Genomic DNA, 19,389 nt, shown 5'->3' on the forward strand with positions numbered 1-19,389 from the left:
ACAATCCGAAGCCCGAATCTCGTCCAAATCCACACTTAATACTGACAGTCAAATTGTATTTATGAGGTTAACCATAATATATACTCATTTTCCTACTTAATAAAATGTTGACGGGTGCCATATTTATTTTTGCCAACAACCTGAAAGAGTCAACGATATGTAATTTATATTTTAATTATTGTTTGACAGGCTTGAAAGTTTAATGAAAAGATTTGAAACAGCCATAACAGTCAGAATGAAGCACAGAGATTTTACAACCTTGTTTCCAGATCCATTGTAGTTGACACATTTTCCACAGTTGCAAATAGAAATGGGTTTTTTTTAATGTAATGTTGTTAGAAATGAAAAGTATGGGGGCACCTGGATGGCTCAGTCTACTAAGTGAATCTTGATTTCGGCTCGGTCATGATCTCACATTTGGTGGGATCGAGCCCCCTGTGGGGCTTCTCGATGCCCTCTTGGAGCCTGCTTGGGATTCTCTCTCTCTCCCTCTCTCTCTCTCTCACTGCCCCTCCTCTGCTTTCTCTCTCTCTATCTCACAAATAAATAAACATTAAAAATAATAATAAAAAGTATGGATTTGCTAAAATTCCCTGCCCTTTGGGATTTTCCTTCTATCAAATGTGGTCAGGGTGACCTGTGTAATCAAACCAAAATGGTCAAACAAATAGAGCTAGCACTGTAGGGAAAAAGTTCTAAAAAGATCCACTTGCAGCCAGAAAGGATCAGAGTAACTCGGGAATGAGGAGAACGAGGCAAAGAGGGAAGAAAACCCACCTTGCTCCGGTGTCCCATGTGAACTGGCACATTCGGTCAGCACAGTGTCAGGGCACGAATGCAATTATTACCTCTTACAAACGAGGAGACCAAGGCTTGCCGTCTTTAAGCAGCTGTGATGGGGTCTCTCCTTCAAAATGACAGATGAGTCATAGGGTCCCTTTAGCACTCGAATGTGCCTTACTGTCTTCACTTCCTAGTCACTTCCTCAGTTCTGTCAGTCTGTCTGTCTCACTCACACACACACACACACACATACATACGTTTGGCATCTGATCATTTCTGTCTTTCACCCTAGTAACTTGGTCTTTGTAAGTCAGCAAATGGCCCTAATGCCCTGTCCAAAAAGATATTTGGGGGGGGGGGAGATAGCATTAAAAAGAACAGGCATTAAAATTGAAAAGAACCTTCCGTTCCTTCCTTCATCCTTGACCATCTACGTCCACTTGTGATGCTAACCAATGTGGTGCAGGCGACCAGCCCTTGCCAGACCTTCCTTATTGCCTAAGGATTAGCCATGTAGCTGACTTCCCTGCCCTCTCCTTTGGAGAGGAAGACGAAGATAGTCGTGTCATGTGCATGAACAGATACCCGAATAATGGATGGAAGCCATTGCGAGGGGCAGAATTACAATTCGCCAAAGCCACAGAAGTGACCCTCAAAACACCACGTTGGAACAGCCTAGGTCAGGGACTATAGCTCCATGTTACCCATCATCAAAGCACCAACGTCTAAGTTCTCTTTCTTGACTATAATCTGAAAGTCAGATCCTGTCCTTGAGGGGTACACAGCAATGAGAAGACAGTGTTTTGTTTTTTCACTTTTTTTTAAGTTTACTTATTTATTCTGAGAGAGACAGAGAGCGCGAGCAGGGGAGGGGCAGAGACAGAGGGAAAGAGAGGATCCCAAGCTGGCACGGAGCCCAGTGCAGGGCTCGAACTCCCGAACTGTGAGATCATGACCTGAGCCGGAACCAAGAGTCAGTCGCCCAACGGGCTGAGCCACCCAGGCGCCCTGAGACACTGTCTCACCACGAGCCGGGAGCCGCCTCTGATTCCAAGTGTTGAGGGGGAACGCTTCGTCCCCACTCCCGATGCTCTGTGTGGAAGACAGATGCTCCTTTAATCTCATCTTGCTGCTCCTCACACCCCCCTGCTCATTTCCGGAGGAACAGCAGTGAACTGACCGGTCAACCGGGGAGGGGCATGCCTAACTCTCGGTCCTGCAGATGTCAACCATGGGGTAAGCTTAGCAGCAGGTGCCCCGCACCTGTCAGGGGAGGGGGGGCTGCCACTGCGTGCTAGGTCTGTGGAAGTCTCTGGTGCAACACCAGGAAGCTTGCTGTAGCCACGCACCGAACCTACACTCTCCAGCTATGCTCTCAGCAAACAGGAGCCATTTGGTCTCCACTGGCCTGACGACTTCATACCAGGAAGCTCAGGACGCGGCTCAGAGGGGAGGGGTATCTCGTTAGGGGTGCTTCGTTTTTTTAGCTCCCTCATCCCCTGGCAGAAATTATTATAGCATTCTCATTATAACAGATGTCCTTTTCTCTACAAGATGAGTAAGACACAGTCATTGCTCTTGAAGTTCTCACACTAGGAAGGGGAAGAAACAGAGAAACGTTATTTAGTGTGAAGAAATTCTTTTTTTTTTTTTAATTTTTTTTTAATTTTAACATTTATTTATTTTTGGGACAGAGAGAGACAGAGCATGAACGGGGGAGGGGCAGAGAGAGAGGGAGACACAGAATCGGAAGCAGGCTCCAGGCTCCGAGCCATCAGCCCAGAGCCCGACGCGGGGCTCGAACTCACGGACTGCGAGATCGTGACCTGAGTTGAAGTCGGCCGCTTAACCGACTGAGCCACCCAGGCGCCCCTAGTGTGAAGAAATTCTAATGGAGGCAGAGCGCAAGAGTGGACGGGGCATGAACGAAGGAGTGGTTGACCGGGCCGGGCAACCACCAGGTTACAAAGATCACGGTAGGCGGGCTGATTCTGAAAGGGCGAGCGGTTGTTGGCCAAGCAGTGACCGCAGAAACAGGGAGCACTCTCGGCGGATCCTGGAACACACGGCCTCCCGCCCAGGGCAGAGCTGGGGAGCAGTGGGCAGGGCATACGGACAAGAGGTTGGCAACCATGGGAAGCAACTGGCATGCATGTTAAAAACATAGACGACCAGGGCGCCCGGGTGGCTCAGTCGGTTAAGCGTCTGACTCTTGGTTTTGTTGCATCCACACGACTCCTGAAACAGAATGCTACGGGCACCAGTGACAGTCACAACAAAGTTTATTACAACGAGAGGCAAGGCCGACCGATCGGGACCAACACTCTTGATAAGAGTGAGGCCCCAAACAGCCGGGGTACAGAGTTTTTAAAGCCGATCACATCGTTTCATCATAACCTGGGAACAGAACAGAGAAACAGTTCCCAGATGAGTTAGAAACAGTTGCCAGATGAGTCAGAAACAGTTATCGAATGAGGTGATTATTTTAGACTTTATGCCGCTAAGTTGCAACCAGTGGATCTCCTTGACCTTGTCTCTGATGCTCTTTTTCTGAGCTTTTGTTTCCTTCCTTGGTAAAGCCTGATTCACAAGAGTATGAAGTATGATTTACAAGAGTAAAAGCAAGGCTGTTATCTTTTGACCTTCAGTGTCAGAACAAAGTTGTTATTTTTCAAGCTAAGCGTTAAGCCCTACACTATAATTTAACCCTTACAGTTTTGGCTCAGGTCACGATCTCGAGGTTCTTGAGTTCGAGCCCTGTATCAGGCTCCACGCTGACAGTGCAGAGGCTGCTTGGGATTCTCTCTCTCTCTCTCTCTCTCTCTCTTTCTGCCCCTCCCCTGCTCATGCTCTCTCTTTCTCAAAAATAAACACACACACACACACACACACACACACAACCAAAGGGCACCCGGGTGGCTCAGTCGGTTAAGCATCTTGATTTTGGCTCACATCATGATCTCACAGTCATGAGATCAAGTCCCTCATCGAGCTCTGCACTGGGCACGGAGCCTGCTTAAGATTCTCTCTCTTTTTCCCTCTCTCTCTGCCCTTACGCTGCTCACGTATGGGGTCTCTCTGTATATAAAAAAACAAGAAGGAACAAAACCACAGATGACCAGGCCCTACCACAAATTTACAATTCCAGAAGGAGTAACCGGGAATTTTAATCAGCACCCCAGATAATCTTTTGATCCAGAAAGTTTGGGAATCACTGCCTACATTTGGGGAGGCACTGAAGAGCTTCAAGACACGGAGGAATCCGATCGGAACAGAATTGTTAACTCTGTTGGCACAGCGGAGCTTGAAGGCAGGAAGTGCTCTGTCATAGTTTAAACAAGAGACAGTGAGGGTCCCAAACACGCTGCTGACAATGGGTACGAAGTTCAACGACAAAACTTAAGAGATATTTAAGGTGTTAGGGGCGCTGTGTGGCTCATCCGGCTAAGCGTGAGACTCTTCATTTCAGCTCAGGTCACAATTTCACGGTTGGTGGGATCGAGTCCCAGGTCATGCTCTGGGCTGACAACACGGAGCCTGCGTGGGATTCTCTCTTCCTCTCTATCTGCCCCTGCCCCACTCTCACTCTTTCTCAAAATAAGTAAATAAACTTAACAAACATTTTTAAAAGATATTTAAGGTGTTTCCTGGGCAGCACTGAGCTGACTGCATGCTGACAGCGAGGGAGACACAGAGGTCGCCTACGTTTCTGATGCAGGGCGCTAGGTGAATGGGCTATTACCAGGAGAGAGTACAGTCGACGTAAGTTTTGAGTTAGTCATCTCCCTAGCTAAGGGGCAACTGTCTCTTCTGTGAACACTGTCCCCTCTCCAAAGGAAGAGTCCACAATAGCCTTTGCAGAGTGTAGTTCAATATCCGGTCATAGCTTATTGATCTAGAATGGACACTTAAAAACCCTGTGCCAATTAAATACTGTCTTCTGGTAACTTGCGACTGGACTTACAGAAAGCCAGAGTTTTTAACTGCGGCTGGAATTTTACCTGTGGGTGGGCAACCGCACTCCATCAGTGGATGGAGAAGCAGAGGGAAGAGAGCAGTATAGTAATAGAATTAGCAGGAAGAGGAGGGGGAGGAGGAGAATAACGCAGGCACACCCCCAAAAGAGCAGAGAGGAAGAAACGAATCAGAGAGCGCCCCGGCACCTTCCCCGTTTCTGGTTCCTACCCCTGCGTGAGACCTGGCTGCACTGTGACCTTTGTCCTCCGTAAACTCAACTGTGGCCTTATATAAATGCTTTGGGTTTTGATATATTCAACTCTGCTAGTAGTCTGCAACAACTATGGTTCTTTGCCCCACAGGCATAAAGACAGCATTTGGGGTTGGGTCCTATCGAGATTTTAGGGGTCCACAAGTCATTCGAATGGAATCATCCGGTAAGATGTTTGACATGTCAGTCATGGGATGAAATAATCTTTTGCCTGTGCTTGGCATAAAAGTTGAAGCTGAATGAGAAGGACTATGGTCACCTAGATCATAAGAAAGAGCATGAGGAAAGAGATAAAAAATAGAAGCTATCTAGACACTACAATGATTGTAGAGGAAAGTTAAAGACTTGTTATTCCTGACGGAGTAAGAAATGGCCCTTTGGCTATTGTGGCTAAAAACAGAATTTTCCCTAGCTCTTAGAATTACTGAGTATGATCAAGGTCCATACACCTTATGATTAATCTAATAATACTAGAAGTAATGAGTAATGACAGACATCATTAGACAGAAACCTCCACATTCGATGTGACAGACTCATATTATTCCAGGCGAGCAACAGCTATGCTCATGCCCTCCTTTCCTTTCGGGAACAACCAACCCCAAGTGGGTCACTTTGATGACCCCACCACCGACTTCCCAGAAGGCAGAGACGCAGGATGTAAGACAACAAATGGGGACCAGAATGCCTCATGGAGTCAAAAACTTTCCCGCACCTCATAAATCAGCAGCGGTCCTGGGGTTTTGTCTGGGATGGTTTCCAAACATGTGGTAAGTATTATTTGTCATGGAACTCTGTGTACCAGAAAGTTCATTTTGTTATTAATGATCACTAGGACATTTGTCAATTATGATGGTTCGTTGGATCCTACTTTCTCCTTCCTTTTCCTCTTAAGGCCACACATCCCAATTAAAATATCTTTTTAGAAGATTGGGCCCTGAAACATATACCATTCCTCTGCCCCAAGATCCATACTTAGTGACACAGTGAAAAGACAGGAAGGGGACACCAGGGTGGCTCAGCCGGTTAAGCGTCTGACTCTTAGTTTCGGCTCAGGTCACGATCTCACAGTTCGTAGGTTTGAGCTCCTGCTTGGAATTCTCTCTCTCTGCCCCTACTCTCTCCTCTGTCTTTCAAAATAAATAAATAAACTTAAAAATTTAATCTTACAAAAAAAAAAGGAAGGAAAATACCTTTTTTTCCAAATTTTCTTTGAGCATGGAACTTGTAAGAAAAAATGTAATTAGAAACAGCATTTTTTTTTTCAACATTTTTTATTTATTATTTATTTTTGGGACAGAGAGAGACAGAGCATGAACGGGGGAGGGGCAGAGAGAGAGGGAGACACAGAATCGGAAACAGGCTCCAGGCTCCGAGCCATCAGCCCAGAGCCTGACGAGGGGCTCGAACTCACGGACCGCGAGATCGTGACCTGGCCGAAGTCGGACGCTTAACCGACTGCGCCACCCAGGCGCCCCAGAAACAGCATTTTTAAAAAATCTATCATGGGTCTGTCTGTACATGGTTAGCAATGAACGTATTAAATTTTCAGTGCATCATCATGAAAAGAGTTGGTTAACTTTTTGTATATTTACTATTTTGTCAGGCATGTTCAGGTACTTAGTAACCATAAATCTGCTTTCTTCTGGGGCGCCTGGGTGGCTCAGTCAGTTAAGCATCCAACTTCGGTTCAGGTCGCGATCTCAAGGTTCGTGGGTTTGAGCCCCGCGTCGGGCTCTGTGCTGACAGCTCAGAGCCTGGAGCCTGCTTCAGATTCTGTGTCTCCCTCTCTCTCTGCCCCTCCCCCGCTCATGTTCTGTCTCTCTCTCTCTCTCTGTCAAAAATAAACATTAAAAAAGAAACCTTAAAAACAATAAATCTGCTTTCGTCTGCAGTCGTAACTGGGAGATGCAAATGACAACATATACAGTCAATATTGTCTCCTCTAAGAAAACACCTTTTTGAAGAAGAGCTAGCACTCATTAAATGGCAACAATAGGGACCCGTAGTTATACAATCCAAACTAGGTTTTCCCAAAGTATTCTACAGAACACTAACATCCCACAAATTTTAAATAGACGTTACATACAAAAGAGTCTTGCCTGGGTCCCAGGTAGGGGAAAAAGGTTATAAAAGATTGAGACAATGGGGGAAAAAAGGAATACAAAGTGGGCACTGGGTATTTCTGTATTGATGCTAAATTCTGAGGCTGTGATAAGGTATCACGGCAGGAGAGGCATACTGAACTGTTTGACTTGGGGGTCAAATGTCGGGATACCGGCAACCTTCAAATAGTTCAGGGAAAAAAAGGGTTACATTTACCTATGGACATAAACGGGAAAGAGCAAGAGATAGAACAAATGTGGCAAAACGTTAACAATAGGGGAATCTAGGTGAAGGGTATTTGGAGTCCATCGGTACTATCCTTCCAACTCTCCGTTTAAATAGGCTTCTGTTCAAGACTGCTCTGGTGGGGCGCGGGGGTGCCTCAGTGGGCTAAGCATCCGGCTTTGATCTTGGTTCAGGTCATGATCTCATGGGTTCGTGAGTTCAAGCCCCACATCAGGCTCCACACAGAGAAGCCTACTTAAGATTCTCTCTCCCTCCCTCTCTCTCTCTCTGCCCCTCCTCTGCTCATACTTTCTATCTCTTTCTCTATCAATCAATCCCCCGCAATTCTTAAAGCTTCATCTTCGACAGGTTATTACAAAATCTCAACTTTATTGGGGCGCCTGGGTGGCTCAGTCAGTTGGGCGTCCGACTTTGGCCCAGGTCGTGATCTCACAGTTCGTGAGTTCGAGCCCCGCATCGGGCTCCGTGCTGACAGCTCGGAGCCTGGAGCCTGCTTCAGATTCTGTGTCTCCCACTCTCTCTGCCCCTCCCCAGCTCACGCTTGCACTGTCTCTGTCAAAAATAAATAAACTTTAAAAAAAAAATTCAAAATCTCAACTTTATTTAATATTTTCCTCAATGTGTCACTGATCTCTCTTTAAAGGATCATGGTCTTAAAAATGTAGATGTTCTAATTGTAAAGTAGCTATCTTTTGCTTCTGGTCTGCTATTTTCCAACAGGAAAAATCACTACGCTCCCCCTGCTTTACAAGTTCAATTGAACAGGTTTGTTTAGAGGTCCGTGTCCCAGAGCCGGTGGCCCGATCTTCGTAACTCTGGGAGACATCTGATTTAGCTGGTATTTAAATGTGCAGCCTTCATCACTTACTTTCCTTTGAACTGATCTGAGTATTACTTTTATTTCATATGTAAATGAAGATATTAAAACATAACAGAAAACTAGAAATTACAATAAAACACCGCATGTTTTTAATTTTTTTGTGTGATGTTTGTTTATTTTTGAGAGAGGGAGCGAGAAAGTGAGAGTGCGAGTGGGGGAGGGGCAGAGAGACAGGAAGATATGAATCTGAAGCGGGCTCCAGGCTCCACACTGTCAGCACAGAGCCAGATGTGGGGTTTGAACCCACGAACTGCGAGATCATGACCTGAGCCAAAGTCAGACGCCCAACCGACTGAGACACCCAGGTGCCTCAACACTGCATGTGTTTCAATTGGAAAGTTGCTTAGCAAATTCACTATACTCATATTAAGAAGGGACTCAAGGATTTCGATTGTTCAGATATGCAATGTTTTTTAATGTTTATTTTTGAGAGAGAGACACAGACGGAGTGCGTGTGGGGGAGGGACAGAGAGAGGGAGACAGAGGATCCAAAGCAGGCTCTGAGCTGTCAGCACAGAGCCCGAGGAGGGGCTCGAACCCCTGAGCCGTGAGATCCGTGACCTGAGCTGAAGTCGGACGCTCAACCGATTGAGCCACCCAGGAGCCCCAGATACGGAAGTTTAGGCAGATGGGAATGTAAACAGTGACAACTGAGCAGTTTTAAAAGATTAACCTGACTTCATCACACAGACCACCGGCAGGGACACAGAACCGAATGGCATTTTACTAAGAGGCTCTATGTACGGCAAAGGGCATGGGGTTTGCAGAAGTACGGGTCATCCGGTAGAGACGAAGTGTAGAGTAGAAGTAGGGACAGAGACGGGAGACGCGGGATTTATAGGTGCAGCCCGATTGCGAAGCCTCATGTGCCAACCTAAGGGGAATCAGGGGTGACTCTGAGGGCGAACGGGAGTGGCACGATCAGGCTTTCTTCATCATGAAGACGGTCAGCTCTACGAAGGAGGGACTGGAGGACACGAGACCGGACCTGGGGAGCCTGTAAGAAGCCACGGCAAGGAGAACAGATCAAGAACTAGCCTAAGTTGGGGCGCCTGGGTGGCGCAGTCGGTTAAGCGTCCGACTTCAGCCAGGTCACGATCTCGCGGTCCGTGGGTTCGAGCCCCGCGTCAGGCTCTGGGCGGATGGCTCGGAGCCTGGAGCCTGTTTCCGACTCTGTGTCTCCCTCTCTCTCTGCCCCTCCCCCGTTCATGCTCTGTCTCTCTCTGTCCCAAAAATAAATAAAAAATGTTGGAAAAAAAAAATTAAAAAAAAAAAAAAAAAAAAGAACTAGCCTAAGTGGTAGGAGAGGAAGGGAAAGACGGATCTGAGAGCGGTCGCCAGGTTGACTGGAAGGTGATCCAACAGGGGGAGGTACGACCAACCCCAGGAAGCAAGAGAATCTAAACGGTTCCCCAACCGCAAAATGGAAGGAACACTGGGTGCCCTCCTCACGGGATTGTTGCAACGACCAAGGCGGGGCGAGGGGTGGGGGTGGCAACACGCTAAAACCATTTAGTACAGACCCTGGCAGGAAGTTAAGTGCTCAGTTACTACCATTGCCGCAGCCATCAGGGAGAAGGGGGATTGAGAACGAGTCCCAGGTGGCGCTGGGGTCTGGCCTACTTGACTCCAGTCCTACAACCGAGGCCATGGTCTCCACACCAGCAGCAGCAGCCAACGCGTCACCTGGGGATTTGTTAGAAACACACATTCTCGGGCCCCCCGAGAACTACGGTCATCTAGGTCATCTAGGGCTGGGGTCCGGCAATCCGTAATCCAACAAGCCTCCCAGGTGACTCGTTCCACGGGTCAAGGGTGCAGTTGCGGATTTAAACGTTCATTTTCTCTGGTCCGTCTGAGCTCTTAAACTTCTAGTAGGGTGTGCCTCTCGATAGCACCTTTCACCCGAACTGCCCGTCCAGACGGGACCAGTCTGGAGGCTTCCTGAAAGGGTGATGCTCGCAGACAGACCAGGGTGTGACCGCCGCTCCTAAATCTTACGAGAAACTGGGTGACTTTGCGTAACCTCGGGGGGGCCTGGGGCTCCATCTATAAACTACCTAAAACAGCACCATCGTCTAGGAGACGCTCCTAACTGATGACGGGATTACTGTTGAACCTACTATTTCATTTGATTCCAGTATAAAAATAATGGCAAGAAAATACTGCTACTGTCAGAAATTAAGTCACTTGTCACTCGATTAAAGCCATCCGACTTGAGAAAAGAACAAGATTAGAACACCAATCTTCCAACTAAGAATTCTGGTTCCTTCCAGGAGAGAAGCCTGTTTCTACGGTATCAAGAACATGTATTCGAAAATGAAAAGTTAACATTTCAGCACCGTCACGCTACTTCTGTAAGTGAAAAACCATCTTCTTCAGAAATGGTTGAGGCTACATGGAAATTTCTCAATGGTAGCTCCTAGTAAAAATGAAACCCCCAAATAAGCGTATTTACCTATTATCTCAACTGGACTATTTCCACTAAGTGCAGGAATAGTTGAAATGAAAACACAACTCCTTTATTTTTAAGCTTTATTTTATCACCCTTATCAAACACACATCAGAAAGCATATCAACAGTGCATCTTACGGTAAGTCAGTTTACAACAAAACTGAACAAGGCAATTGTGTTTACAGAAAAAGTTTTCGGCAAAAAACTGTACGCAACACGGTCCATTGAAACGCAGTGTCCATACTTTTTAGGTATATAGGAAAGTGAAAAATAAAAGTTCTTTGCTACTCAGCAAGAAAAAACAAGTTTAAAAGACTTGAGTAGGAATCAGGAATTTAGGGATTTCAGAAAAGGACTTCTTGGTACTGATACACATCTACATTTATAGTCCCATTTAGTTATTAAAAGAAAAAAAAAAACAAACCAAAAACAAAACCCAACCAACAAAAACTCACAAATAATAAGACATCACCAAGGACAGGGAACCACAGTGCCAAGAAATGCCAAGACCGATATGCCACTGAAAACCTGGTAGAAATGTTACAGACTGTTCACCGTGTGCTGTAATATCCTTGTCGATCCGAGGTGGAGGTAAACCAACAGGAGAGGATACTCCTTTTAACTGGCTTTGGTTTGAGTGATCTTTCACATTCTGTCCCACCAAACCTTCTTATCCAAAACACGGCAAGTGCAGATTTCTGAGGGAAAAGAGTAGCAGATGATAACCTTCACAACCGACCACTCCAGTGCCGATAGGGGAAGCCATCAACTGTTAAAATCTATTGATCGTGATTGGATTTCGAAGAGTGACCAAGGGGTAACAAAGACGGAGCCCTTTTTGGGAAAAAATATCCCTTCTGCCCCACATTTGACACTGGTAAGAGGATATAAAGGAATGTTAAACCATTTAAGATTTTCTCGATAAAAACTTAAGAGTGAAAGAGTCAATCCTGCTGGAAAAGACAGAACAGCTTCACTCTGCAGAGTAAGTATTCTACAGAGATTCAGCTTAACTTTGTTTTTTAATTATAATAAATAATCATGACTTACTTCCATAAGGTGCTAGAACGCTGCGGCTGGTGCATACTAATACCCCCCGTACCCAATGTGCAAAGGGAAATGCAGAGATGCTTAATCCCCGGTTTCTTTCCGATCCTTGATCTGCATGACTGTCGATGTATATCAAAAACACAAAAACTGGAGTTTAAATATTGGTTTTTAAAAATTAAGCCAAACTGAATATGGATATTTAATCTGGGTTTATAAACTCTAAAAATAATTTTCTGGGGAGACAACGATGAGGAATGTGTAGGAAAGGCAATGTTCTATTCTATGCTACAAGCACCACACCTGGATTTTCCAAAATAAATGATCACTTTTAGATCATAAGCTATATGGGAGATTACTAATACCAGTAAGGAAGCCATTTTCCTCCCCTCACCTCTTTTATTCCTTTTCTTTCTCTTCTTGACTCTTAAATTTGGCAGATTTCTGACAACCCACACTAACAAAATCACACAGCGATACAGAATTCCAATAACCGAAGAGATTCTGCGTCCGTATGCATGATTTACAACACCTCACCACGTCTGCTTTTAACACAGTCCTGACTTTGTGAGTACCAGTAAGAGGGGAGCCTGGAAGGGAAGGCAGCTGCAAACTGGGAGACAGTGACTGGATATAATTCTCTTGCTGACAGTCAAGAGTCTAACAAAATAAGCTCTCTTCTGCACAACAAGGATTAATGGTCGGGTAAGGCAAGTAAGATAGAATGCTTCTCTTTGCCTCTAAATGAAAGTACTGGGAACCTAGGTCATAAAACACACACCAGTTTCCTTTAGGGTACTGTGGAAGTTACTCTGTTGAATAGGAAATAACACCCGGGCAGTCATCTGATCAGTTTCCCATGAATCCCAGCATTTATGGGGATATAAACATAACCGCATGATTACGACAACTCTCTGAAAAGCACAAGCAGAGCGAATTTAAAACATTAATCCTCATAAGCAATATAAGGGACAACGAAAGTGCTGAGCTGTATATAGGAAGATGAATAAAAACTTTACATCAGGAAAACAAAAGTTGCATAAACTCTCTATCTTATATCCTGAAGATCACCTTAATTACCACCTATAAAATATACAATTTCCTAAATGCTCTCTGGTTTATAGATATTTCTTTTATAGCCCATTTCTCCTATAAAATTGCAGCAAAAATAGTTACAACTGTTTATCTCCTTCTTAAATATCCACAGTACCTGTTGATTACATGCCACTGTGTCAATCTACTGATCATCCTACAATTAAAAACAACAGTGAAAAACACTGAGGTGGGGGAGGTGGCTAAGGGAACAAAACACAACGTCCTGCAGGATCAGGCAGAGAAGCAGCTAACCTTAAACCAAACAAATTCTTCAAATTTCTGGATACTCTAAAAATGGAAATATGCATGTTCCCCTGTAACTAAGAAAATGTAACTTATCCAAATACACCACAAGAGGTTCAGAAGAGTTCCACGTTATAGAGACTCAACATCTTCCCACTCATGGTGAAAGCTTACTAGTAACACTCACTTGGAAGGAGTACCATCTCAAGTAAAGGTGCCTTACTGAGCACCTGAAGAAGAAATGGAAATCCCTTTGAGCTAATCATGACCAAAAGCTGGTCGGCGTGTGACCATACCTGCCAGGAAATAAATTCTATCAGAGAGCAAGAGCAGTAAGATTTGAAGAAGGAACCTAGCGTTAAAAATGGAACGAGGTCCCAGGAAGAATTAGATTCTGCCAGCTAACTCTGGCTGTCCATCATATGCAATATTGGGGGGAAAAAATCAAATATGAATAGTTTCACACATACATAAAAAGGTAAATCAAGGACATTCTGGACTTTTATACTATGTGACTCCATCCAAAAGTTCTTCCAAGGAAAAGGCAGAGGTGCAAGAAATTAGCATCATCTGGGAGCTTTCACCCAAATGAGTTTTAATATTTTCCAGGAAACACAAGGCACTTGCTTAATTCTTTGACTGTCTACACACCCACCAGACTAAAATTTAGTCGTGATAGGATTCCATCTGTACCCTAATCTGAGTAAAGCCACCTAGCATGGACCCTTGCATAAAACTCTAGGGGAAACACACAGTGAGAGTGTCTCTCCCACACCCTCACCCAGTAACTATGTTATTGCAATTACCATCAGTTCCTCTGGCGCTGATTTTCATAATAAATTACACCAACTGAAATGTCATGCTGCGGAGGAAAACGGATGGTGGAAATGATGTAAGATACGCCTAATAAAGTCAGAACACAAGACCTGAGAAGAAAATGATGACAAAATGGGAGTTCCCTGCATCTGATGAACACACCCAAAGGAGCCAGGAGGCAGCACCAGAGTGCCAGGACTGTTTCGGTTATTCCAGAAGGGTAACTGATGCCCTGAGCAGGGGGTAAGCCCAGCGTGATAAAACCGAAACAAACCTTATGGCCATAGTCTCTCTTCGACTTCCTCCACCTGGCAGCACGGTTTCTGGCAGCCAGCACTCCCTATCACAAATCTGCTCAGAGGTTAAAATATCAGTAGAAGGAACATGAATCTAGAAGGCAAGTTAAGAATTCAAGGATATTTTTTTCCTTTAAAGGTTAATTTAACGTATCTCCGCACGCTTTAGCAGCTGGAGTACCAAAAGGCAGGCAATACTTGTCTCAGCGAAAACAAGGGAAAGGAGGAGCAAAACTGTATTTTACGGTTTTTGTTCTAAAAGCAGCCAGTTTGGGCTCAAGGCGGAACAGAGAGGGAATGTCTCTACAGAGTTGCTACACGGATGGCCACAAAAAAGGGGAGACATCCAGTGGTAATAAGGGCAATCTCTTACTGCAAGAGGGCAACTTTAAAATGCAGCCAATTATCTTTTAACGAGGTGTGTCTGAGTCCACCTGCTCTCCTAGAAAGAGAGCATTCAAGTTTTCAAAGTGGCTAGCTGGCCACCTCCCCCAAATGTTTCCAAAGGACCAAAGATTTCCTCCAGAATAATCAGTTTCTATGTCTTTTCTGGGCCAAGAGTGTATCGTGACGACACCACAGAATAATGAGGAACCAGCAAGGCAAGAGGGAAGGAAGCAGAGACACTAACTTAGGGAAAGAAAAACTACCTGAGATAAAATTTGTCCGAAAGAGTAAGGTTTAAGTGACAAAAAGCCGCACCTCTTTACCCTACCTCTCAAAAAGAAAATTCCTAGGTTTTTAATAACTTTGAGGAATCAAAATGTGTGTATATATTTCACCCTAAAAGAATCATAAAAATCACACCTTTTGATAATATTTGGTTCAGGTTTGAGAAAGACAGTAAGATTAAACTTCTTACAGTATCGGGGGAGGGAGGGAGAATCTGCAAACGTGATCTTTGGTAGTAATGGGCTAAAAGCTATAAAATCACAATTTACATCACAGGAGGCATCTTTTTTCAATTTGGTGGCTTTAATATAAAATATTTAATTCAATGCACGGTACTCAGGCTCATCAACTAGTCCCTTGGCCCCCTGAAAATCTAGTTAGGATCTTCCGTAATAAAATTCTACAGTGTCAAACACTACATATAGGTATGAATATATCGGCAATAAGACGACGAAGAATGCCGTGACATTCAGCATCACGACGCTAGCAGCACGTGGCGTCACTAAGCTTAGAAGCCTCCCTGCAGTTCATTTGTGAGGGTTTCTTCTTTGTGGGGGTGGAGGCGGAGGAGAAAGGTACAGGTGCCGACCTGGGATGCCTGCTCTTAAAAGATTCACTTGTATTCCATGTTCATCGGTATGCACAGAAGGACCTGGCGTTTTTAATCACCACGGAAGCTGCTACCCACATAAACATTTATGTTTTAGGAAAGTTTACTTTCCAGAGTACTGGTTATACTCTCTCGAACTTGCATTTGAAAACAAACCAGCTAATCAATTTCTGAGACGGCCAGAATGAAAAACCACGCATCTTCCTTCTAAGGGCACTTAACAATTTAATCTTCCCTTGGGGACGATGCCACAAGGCCTTCAGGCAATTCATAAATCCGCCTCTTTATACCAAATTCGGCTTCATAATAAACATTAAGGGAGAGTCCTGAATAATTATGATAACTGTAAATAACTCAAATGTCAAATAGCAAGTGTTTGAATAGGGTAAAAGAATCCGTCCTCTAAAATGTAAATTCTTAGCTGGGCTCTCGTTAACACACACAGACTGTACGAAGCGGCTTCCAGCAGGGAAAGATATTAAAGGCTTTTTCCTTAGGAAAAAACATTTTTAATTTCATTTAGATAAGGAAACAAGAAAAAAATTCATAGCCTGTATCCTTGTTTTTGTTTTTTGTTTTGTATAATCAGTGCTTTAAAAAGGTTTCCCAAGTTTTAAACCTTTAAAGTCAACCTAGCATAACGTGGGAGGAATCCATGATTACAACTCCTAAAACCACGTAATCAACCCATGTCCACGAAAGCGTGCACGCTGGCATCCTGTGCTCCGGGGCACAATGGATTGCTGTGAATCCTTTCGTGAATTCTTGATGAGTTTTTCTTCCTTTCTCCCTCCATCTTATGAGAGCTACACCTTTCCTAACTTCCCTGCAGTCAGAAGCCAGACGGTCTGGGACGCCACCCCTCTGGCTTTTCTTCGACCACGGAGGCAGGCAAAGATGGGTGAAAAGGAAAAGTAGTAGAGGGAGGGCGATGGCAGAGAAAGAGAGGAAGGAAAACAAGAATCCCGGATTACCCCCTTTCTCTTTGCCTCGTTTTTTTTCTTTCCCTTTCCCTTCACTGAACATCTAATTCTTTCTTTTTGACCCACTTCAATTTCCAGCATAGTAAACAGAACTCGATCTTGAAAAATCTTACAATGATCACAGGAGATTCAGTACAGAAAAGATGAGCTAATACAGGTTCTAAAGGAGCCCGGAGGAGGGGGCAAGATACGCGTAGCAAAACTTTTGCTTCGTTCCAACCAATTTAAGAGTTTCAGTTTAACCCAGTCTAGACTCATTTGTTCTGAGCCTCTCAGGAATGAACTATTTTCTCATTTACATTCTATGAGACCAACTCTCAAAAAACATATGTCCTAAGTCTTACAGACATGAAACAGCTAGGAAAGAGACAGGTACAGACTGTATGAGCTCACAAGACTCACACTAGAAAGCACGCCGACTCAAATCTCCTCTAGTCTTTCATTCCCGCACACTCACTCAAACATACAAACTAGACACAAAAATTGTGCAAGATCAAGCATCAGCTTTCTATTTTAAAAGCCTTAATTAAAAAAAAAAAAGTAGATAGGCTCACTGCAGTTTCTTTAAAGGAATATTCAGTACTACAGTACTCCTTTAAAAAAATTCATAACTCAGTGTTAAGAACACAGTAGGTAATTGCTGCTGGACAATCACTTAACAATTACTGGGAACACCCAGTGCCAGCTATGAGTATCAGTGATAAGGAAGAACCACCTGACAACATAAAGGAATAATCTGGAAGTGATGTCACCGACTCTAACAAACTTGTTAATATTCACTATGACATGATATTATTCATCCTTGCTTCACGATCATGTGGAATAATTAGTATCTTTTTAGGTTACATACTGAAGAGCAGCACTTGGCCTACTGCACAAAACAAAAGGTTGCCCATATGGATGCTCTAAAACCCCTCAATGTATAGCTGAGAGGTCTTGTCCTACTCAGTGCCAAATGTTTGCAAGGCAGTCATTGCTTGAGCACGTTAGTAGGATTAAATAAATGTACAAAGTATTCCCTTAAAATGGTAAGGGGGTACTTCTGCATTCAGATGTAGAATACAATAACCCAGGAAATGGAGGAGAAACAGGAAAGAGTCCTCAGGTTACTGATTAAAGCAAAGTTTGGTACAGATATCCCCTCTTGTAGGCACTCAGCGGGTAGAATGTGGCCACAACAAACTTCCCATCAAACATCCTTCCAGTCAGCAATTTCTGAGCAGCTTTGGAATCACCGGCATTGGCATACTCCACAAAGACCTGTAAGAGGACACAGAAAAGTGGCTTCATTCCCATCAAGACTGCTTTACAACAGGGCTTCTTCAACTCTAGGGAACACGCACGGATCATTTAGGGCACACATAGGGATCACACCTTGTTACAACGCAGACGTGGTTTCTGGCGCTCTAAGGTGGGCCTGAGTCTCTACAACAGACTCCCAGGGGCGGCCGGGTGGCTCAGTGGGTTAAGCATCCAACTCTTGATTTCAGTTCAGGTCATGATCTCATGGTTTGTGAATTCAAGCCCCACACTGGGCTCTGTACCGACAGTGCAGAGCCTGCTTGGGATTCTCTCTCTCTCCCCCTCTCTCTGCCTCTCCCCCATGCACTCTCTCTCAAAATAAATAAATAAAGGGGCGCCTGGGTGGCTCAGTTGGTTAAGCATCCGACAGGTCATGATCTCATGCCCTGTGAATTTGAGCCCCACATCGGGCTCTGTGCTGAGAGCTCAGAGGCTGGAGCCTGCTTTGGTTTCTGTCTCCATTTCTCTCTGCCCTTCCTCCACTTGCTCACTCTCACTCTCTCTCTCAAAACACTTAAAAAAATATCTTAAAAATAAATAAATAAAATAAACTTTAAGTAAATAGACTCCCAGGTGATGCCAATGCTGCTGGTCCACAGACCACATTTTTGAGCACGGTTTAGAATATTTCCCTAACTCAGTTCCATTCAGAAAAATCCACAGAAGACAAGTTGGGTGAAAAGTGTACATCCGTTTGCCATGTTCAGAGGCCAAAGAGAGGGCCGAACAGCCCGGAGACCAGGTGTGCTCCCGCGGCATCTCAAAGACAACCTACGCGTTCAGAAGCGGCGGGAGGAAAACCTGGTCACGATACCTACGAGACTCGTAGGAACCGTGACTACAACAGGGAAGAGTTTAAAACTAGATAATTTCCTTTTCCAGAGCCTCAGATTTCCTGAGACAGGTAGAGGATACAGCCTAATAACTTATGTTCTTTTTGATGATCCAAAGTAAAAGTTACTGGGAGACGAAATAATTTGAAGTGACATGTCCTCAATTACCCATGAATTTCTGAACCGGAAAAAGAACAGCCTCATCCTCCTCTCGCTCATTTGTTAAGTCAACAGTCTTCAAACCGGGGTGCGAGCATCCTAGACACTCAGACTCTCAAAGGGAAACCAAAAATAGGCCATCTGAAGGAAATCAATTTCCAGAGTCTCAGCATTCTCTCATACCTGCTCCTAAAATTGGATCCACCAAGAAGTTCAAGGCAGATTCTCCTTTTCCATTTCCCCTTTCCACTTGACAAAGTTACTTCGGAAGGGTATAGAAACCTCCAGGGCATGAAAAGAGACAATTCCAAATATAGTACGTTTGAACCGAATCTTCCTCCATGGGTAAACAAAGCACTATGCCCAGCCTGTGACTGCTCACCCCCCCCCCCCATTTTTTTATGTTTATTTTACTTGTGAGAGACAGACAGACAGACAGACAGACACCCAAGCAGGCTCCATGCTGTCGGCACAGAGCCCACTGTGGGGCTATGAAGCCATGAGATCATAACCCGAGCCGAAACCAAGAGTCAGACACTTAATGGACTGAGCCACCCAGGCACCCGAGTACCAGTTAGCTCTAGCGACACAGGCCTTTTCATTGAACACAAAAGAAAGTGAAAAGATGACGTCCAATGA

The 19,389-nt window shown here is 44.6% G+C and overlaps 1 protein-coding gene across 4 annotated transcripts in view; it reads right to left on the bottom strand.

Annotated features, from left to right (window-relative positions):
• Window positions 1-2,672: 2,672 nt before the first annotated feature.
• UHMK1 (U2AF homology motif kinase 1) overlaps window positions 2,673-19,389 on the bottom strand; it is a 30,849-nt gene continuing 14,132 nt past the window's right edge. For 2 of the 4 annotated variants that reach the window (XM_049635272.1, XM_049635275.1), the window contains exon 8: window positions 10,762-17,716. In XM_049635272.1, the coding sequence (XP_049491229.1) occupies window positions 17,570-17,716 (147 nt within the window). In that variant the 3' untranslated portion in view covers window positions 10,762-17,569. Of the gene's footprint in view, window positions 3,181-10,761; window positions 17,717-19,389 lie in introns of those variants that run through there. The other 2 variants (XM_049635273.1, XM_049635274.1) reach the window with 2 other exon arrangements.

Source organism: Panthera uncia, chromosome F1 (genome assembly GCF_023721935.1).
Source record: "Panthera uncia isolate 11264 chromosome F1, Puncia_PCG_1.0, whole genome shotgun sequence".
NCBI classification, from domain to species: domain Eukaryota; kingdom Metazoa; phylum Chordata; class Mammalia; order Carnivora; family Felidae; genus Panthera; species Panthera uncia.